Source organism: Schistosoma mansoni (assembly GCF_000237925.1).
Source record: "Schistosoma mansoni, WGS project CABG00000000 data, supercontig 0049, strain Puerto Rico, whole genome shotgun sequence".
Classification (NCBI taxonomy): Eukaryota; Metazoa; Platyhelminthes; class Trematoda; order Strigeidida; family Schistosomatidae; genus Schistosoma; species Schistosoma mansoni.
In genome coordinates, this window is record NW_017386028.1 from 2,043,351 (window position 1) to 2,050,648 (window position 7,298).

The window sequence follows — 7,298 nt, forward strand, 5'->3', positions numbered from 1 at the left end:
AGGGAAATGCAGTAAACCAGAGAGATCAGTCAAGGACAAAGAAGGAAAGACAATCACTGAGACTCAAGAACAGAGGAAAAGATGGGCAGAATACTTCGAGGAACTATTGAATAGATCACATCCGTTGAACCCATCGGATATCGAGGAAGCACACACAAACCTTCCTAAAGATGTCGTTCCACCAACGATCAGAGAAATTAAGATGGCCATCTGATAAATCAAGAATGGAAAAGCAGCGGGACCTGACAATATACCAGATGAAGCACTGAAGTTACACATAGAAGCAACTGCGAACATGATTCACCTTCTATTCAAAAAAGATTTGGGAGGAAGAACAAATAACACTGACAGAGTGGAAAGATGAATATCTCATCAAGATACCAAACAAAGATCTGAGCAAATGTGAGAATTACAGGGACATCATATTATCGTCAATACCAGGAAGAGCTTTCAATAGAGTGCTGCTGAATCGGATGGAAGACGCAGTTGACGCCCAACTTTGAGATCAACAGGCTGGATTCCGTAAGGATTGGTGGTGCACAGACCGAATCGCCACACTGCGGTTCATCGCTGAACAACCAGTTGAGTAGAGCTCGTCACTATAGATCAACTTCATTGACTATAAGGAGGCGTTTGACAGTGTGGACCAGAGAACATTATGGAGACTTCTTCGATACTATAGAGTTCCTGAGAGATTGTCGACATTATCCAGAACTCATACGACGGACTACACTATAAAGTGGTGCATAGAAAACAGCTGTCAGATGCATTCCAAGTGAAGACCAGTGTCAGACAAGGCTGCTTACTTTCCCCCCTTCTCTTTATTCTGGTGGCCGACCCACACATCACATACGAAGCACGGAATGCAGTGGACAGTTAGGATGCAGCTAGACTTGTTGGAGTTTGCAGATAGCCTAGCTCTTCTATTCCATACTTATCAACGAATTCAAATGAAAACAGCCAGTGATATAGCAGTGATAAACCCCGACATTCTCAATGGAACAGTAGGGTCCGAAAGTATGACATAAAGCGCACCAACCCAATCACACCTGTTAGACAAGCTCTGCAAGATGTGGAACGTTTTAAGTTCTTAGACAGCATCATCGATGAACAAGGGATTTCGATGCAGATTCGAGGGCACGGATTAATAAAGCAACTAAGGTATTCCTACAATTGAAGAACATACGGAAATTAAAACATCTGTCTGCTAGCCAAAATCAAAGTCGAAATCTCCAATACCAATTTTAAGTCATTTGTATTGTACGGAGCTGAAACTTGGAGAACTACTTCAACCGTCATCAATGAAGTACAGGTTTTTATAACCAATTGTCTACTCAAAAAACTCGATAACAGTTGTCCGGATGTCATCAGCAACAACCTACTGCGAGAGAGATTAAGCCAAACTCCATCTGAAGAGTAAATTAGGAAAAAACACCGGAGGTGGGTAGAACGTACGTTTCGGAAATCATCAGGCTTCATCACGAGGCTAGCCCTAACTTAGGATCCTCAAGGCACAAAAAATTGGAGGCAGACATGAAGAGAATGAAAAGCACTTACAAACATCTGGAAAGGGAAGCGGAGGACAGAGTTGGTTGGATAATGTTGGTGAACTGCCTATGGTTCTCCATGAGGAGTAACATTCGTAAGTAAGTAACCGAACAAATCAATTAATTGTCTTATGTTTCCCCTTTTAGTGGATAAAGAACACAGAATTGATAATACCTCAGCATTTCATATTATTTACAGATTTTCAATTAACCTTTTAAGTTTCTATGTCTCTATTCATTAAACAAAGCTGAGGCGATAGCCAGTGAGATTTTTCGATCAAACTTATCCGCATAAAAATCAGTTGTTCAATCTCTTTTTATTCGATGTCCTTTACCAACTACTGGGTCTCAACAATAATTAATTTTTTTCAGGCTAATTAGGATAAACATGAGTATTATCCTTTTTACATATTTTTACTACTCTACTTTACTCTCACTATTTTTATTTTCATTATTCCTACAACTTTTTACTGATTCATCAGTTTTATTGTTCACCGATCCTGACTAACTATATCTATCTAATTAAGCTTTTCATTCTTATCTATGAGATAGGACGAAACCAAATACTCAAGTTTTTCGAGACCTTACAATCTTCGAGCACTTAAAGTCTATTTGTTATTATTATTATTATTATTTTCAACTTTGAACATTTAGTTTTGAACCTAAAGTGTTATTCTTTGTATTGCATTTTGCTACTGACTCCAGCTTCTTTTTCTTTGTTGATTTAGTCACTTATCTTGCTTCTTTTTATCATCCCCAAGTCATTTATCATCTTTATGCAAAATATTCAAGTGAGATCAGTTTGTCGAGTAAGATTATTCATGTAAATGTATTCTCAAATCGCATTGTTCCAAATTTATTCACCAGGAATCATTTTATGAAATCATTTACTTATTTACTTTAATACACACTTGATGTGTAGGCGAGAATGATAATGATTGGTTGTTATTCTGAGTGAGACAGGTAAATAGTGTGATAGGTGTTATATATTCCTCTATCCTTATTATTATTGATTAGCTGTCCTTATTGTTGGATTGTGTCGGGTTTTGGTGTGGAAATATATTGACGTTCTGGTCACATTAATCTCATGTTTTTGATCTGAGTTGTGTTGAAATCCTGTAGAATAGACACTGGTAGGGAATCTGGTGTAAATATTCGTCTAAGGTAAATTAACGTTCCAAATGCGTGTAAAAAGTGAAAGGACTGTTATAACAAAGAAACCTTAGCGTTATAACAAGTATCCTACTTTTATAACAATACTGAGCCTAAATATTGCCTGTTCTTAAATTTTTAAAAATAATAATCACTAAGTAACAGTTGATTAAATGATCTTGTATCAAACTAGTTATCTTTTTACATTCTCCTTTTAGGAGCCAAGCCGGATAGTGTCCCGAGATGCCTTTGTAAAAGTGATCGCTTTGTGCGGCCTATGTAACGTGCCCCACATAAGCAAGTAAATTTATAGATACACATTAATGTGGCCCAAAGAGAAAGTTTATCCTTAACACACCTCAGAATGGGTAGACCAGCTAGAGAAAACAATTCGTAGCTTAGTAAGTAACAATTATATTTGACTGATGAATAGATCGATCATTTTTATTTCTCTATTTATGATATAAAAATTTGTCGTAATTGAAAGCGTTAGTCGATTGAAGCTAGACCATCATGGAAAACCTGGTAGCACTGGACGGCCGTTTCCATGGTGGTCTAGCTTCAATTGACTCACGCTTTCAACTGTGAAAATACTAAAATCTCCTCAAAACCCCTTCTAATAATGAATAAACATTTGTATTGGAAAATGTTATAGAAGTAAAATACAATAATAATCATCCTTAAAAACTTCCTTCTAATGGTCTAGTTGTATAGAAACATCCTTTTTTATGTTCTAAATATGGCCATTTATTTTCTACTTGTTCAATGATATCTGGTAAATACATTCGTTGTGATAAATTTATATTTGAATGAAATTCTTTGATTGAATTTTCTTGAATGTTCGATTTTTCTTTGAGAAGTAAAGGATCATTTTCATAATCAAATGAATAAGTTTGATTTTGATTTTTAATAGGTCCACCAGATGTTGTAATTCCAGCGGCAGGTAAACGATCAGATAAATGACGATGTTTTATTGAGCTAGCATAATCATATTGATATCTTGAATTTATAGTAGAATATGATTCTTGAATTTCATAAGGTGGTTTTAATACCTTAAGGAAATAAAGAAAACATGATGAAAATAACATAATGAATAGACAGAAAATAGTCGGTAAATGGTTGTAGAGACTGTTGAATTTCATTGAAACCGCGAGCCCATCAGATTTAGACAACTATTGAAGACATACGTATACTTAATATTAATGGGAAAGTTACTAAAATTTAAGTTGCAAGTTACATTTTTCTGTTTTTCTGTTTCTCTCCATCTGATGTAATAATCATTGAGGTTCGTCTGAATAGATTTAAAGCCAAAAGAATGTTTGCATTCAGTGGATGTGCTCAGTTGACACTAATGTATCTATTTGAATGTGTCAGCTTGAGATAGATGGTTGCGCCTAGATTTCCATTTGAATTCTTTTGACTAAATAGTCTGAAGATGATAGACCTCTAAGTTATTTTTTTACTTCCAAAACTATTCAGCAGTTTAGAAAAGTTTCTTAGGATAGTCTTTCTCATATCTGGACAAAATGTTTGGTCTGAGGGCTCTGATAAAAATATGCTATTCCATATGGGACATAAACAGATTAACTAACATTATGGGATTTGAATCAACAACTGCATCTGTGTGCTAATGTGGTATGGCAACTCGAACTGATGTACGTACGTACAAAGTTCTACGTTGTGACTGACTGACTGACTAAACAGATTAACGACAATCAGAAACACAGGAGATCCTATGACCACTCCATTTGTTTAGGTGCATAAAGTCCTGATTATAATTCTTACTATACTAAATATATTTCGTTTGTTCGCTTTGTACTTTTTAATCTTGCGTTAATTTAATCAGTTTATTTATTTTTATTGATTAAGGAAGTGATTTAAGCAAAGTCACAAAACGTCAGAAATGTAGTCTTTTACTCATTGAGATTCCACAATTACTATTACTAATTATATAAATGTTTCAAATGTTGCTGATATAGTAGGTTTGGAAAGATTTCACTTCATTTTCATAGTAAAATTGATACTTTAACAGTAAGACGATAGCCATGAGATCTATAAACTTGTATTGGATCTTCGTTAATTCTATAATTATTTCAATGCTGAAGAGCTCCGAAAAGTTTTATTGACTTCTCCATGATATTAATTACTAAACATATTTGAACCTATTATTTTTAGAAACGGTAATATTGAAAGGTTTCATAACTAAATACCTCAACAGAGAAAATGATGTCATGTTTTCAAAAAAACGATTATTCATTATTGCTCTTATATTTAACTTGTCAACATAACACATTCCTTACTTTAGATAATTTGATTGCAGGAGCAATTTTCCTACACATAACTGGTTCTTTACTAGTCAATGCATGTCTTTGAAAATCTTCTCTGTAAGTTGTATTTTTAAATAACTTTGGACTGGTACCAGGCGCTGACATGACATTTTCGCCAATACTTATCATATTTGATTCATCCCTGGGCTTTGAAGGGATCATTTCAATGGGAAGACGAAGTTTATGATGCTTTGAGTGACTATAGTCTATTATTATTGGTCGCCATATATATTCATCAGTATAAATAGATTTATCAGTAAATTTCTCTGAAGTTTTTAATGGTATATGAACAGGTTTTACCGGTTGTACATGATCTGTAATGTAAATAAGAAATGTATTCATTCAATAAGTTACATTACTATATAAACTAACATTCTATGAAACTGAATAAAAGTATGTTAATACTGATCGAGAATACTTTGATATTTTCCTCCAGAATTTGATCTAGAATCGTGTAGATTAATGACTTTATCCCTTGATCTCAAAGCCTTTCTTTGAAATCGAATTTCGAATAGTTTAATAAATAAACTAGTAAAGACTTTGGAGCACTGAACATACGGTTCTTACCATGTAATGAAAATGTCTACACAAAATACTTCGGATCCGTTAAACCAGACACTATCAGCAAAAACCTACAATGGGAGAGAAAAAAACAGATTCCAGCAGAGGAAATCAGGAAGAAGTGCTGGAAGTAGATAGGACAAACATTGAGAAAGGCACTTAACTGAGTCACAAGGCAAGTCCTCACATGGAATCCTGATGGCCAAAGGAGAGGAGGAAGACCAAAGAACACATTACGCCGAGAAATGGAGACAGGTATGATGAGAATGATCAACATTGGGTAGAACTAGAAAGTGAAGCTCAGGACAGAATGGGTTGGAGAATGCCGATCGGCGGCCTATGCTCCACTGGGAAGTAACAGGTGTAAGTAACTTATGTAAAAAAAGCATTTTAATGGCAAATTTAACACTGGAAACAAATTAATACGCTCGACTATTAGTTTGTTCAGTGAGTTGCAATTTCCTAACTGAGATGAAATGTTCAATCAGGAAATAAGTAAAAAATAATAATAGGTATATTCAGATTTTGTTTTCAAGTTCCAGTTTCAACACATTCAAATACATAAATACCTTGATTCATTATTCAGTGTTGTCGATGAATACCACTCTGTATATTTTAAATAGTCAGTCTATTATCCAACTGATTGTAGACAGATTAAAATGAAAGTTCCAAAACGATGTAATTCAACAACTACCTTGTTCTTGTTTTCACTTAAGTTGACTACAAACGAGAAGTTCCAACTCTGAGCAAACTAACTGTTTATTATAGCTGTAGAAAACTTGTCTAAATCTTCCAGTTTTAATCAGTTTATTTCGTTGTAAATATCATAATTCATAGCTATAAATCAACCAGTGATACCTAAATATCGAACAACCAATAATATGATAAGTAATAGACCATTACTTCATTAGCTATAGTATTCATGTAATGATAGAATTCTTCTCTTTTTCAATACATTTTGACCACAAGTTTGAAACTATTGTTTGATAACAGACTATTTCCATCACTTTCTAATAAAAAGATATTCTTGTAAACTGTTTCTTACTGTAACTTACATTTTTGGTTCTGTCTTAATTCAACAAAACCAAATTAAAATTCAATTAGTATTGTTTTGTTTAGTGAATATAAACACACAATAATGACAGTATCTTGAAGAAACTGGTACAGAAAATATTGAGAAAATTGTATAAAACAATCAGATAAGAGAAACAATTGGATTTATTTTACTCACCAAACATATGTTTGAAAACTTTCTCTCAGTTACCCAATAAAATAAACCGATACTATCACATTGCAAATCGATTACATTCAGTTTTTGTAGTTGCGCTAAATCAATTACTGTACTATCAGGATACGGATAACGATAATAAGAATTTATCGAAAAACTACTTGCACATGTGGGAACTTTTGGTAATATTTTGGAGGTCCTAAAGTGTAATTTTTGTTATCCATAAAAGTAGAAAGTAAATCAATAAAACAAGTGATTTAACTTTAAAATTGAAATTCGGTTATGGTACTTTAGAAATCTTTTTAAATTGTAATTTAGAACAATAGACATTCTGTAATTTTGGTATTCAAATACATTTAGTTGTCCCCGCTTGTATTCTCGTCTACTACAATATTATTAGTTTCACAATGAAGTTTAAGAACAAGTTGAGACATGTTTTTCATACTAAGAATTTAATGTAACAACATTTTTTCTTATTAAAAT

The 7,298-nt window shown here is 33.5% G+C and overlaps 1 protein-coding gene across 1 annotated transcript in view; it reads right to left on the reverse strand.

Moving 5' to 3' along the window:
- Positions 1-3,379: 3,379 nt before the first annotated feature.
- Smp_149710 (hypothetical protein) overlaps positions 3,380-7,298 on the reverse strand; it is a gene marked incomplete at both ends in the record, with an annotated part of 9,862 nt that continues 5,943 nt past the window's right edge. The window contains 2 exons of the mRNA XM_018790645.1: positions 3,380-3,751; positions 5,000-5,340. Coding sequence (XP_018646156.1) covers positions 3,380-3,751; positions 5,000-5,340 — 713 coding nt within the window. The remainder of the gene's footprint in view (positions 3,752-4,999; positions 5,341-7,298) is intronic.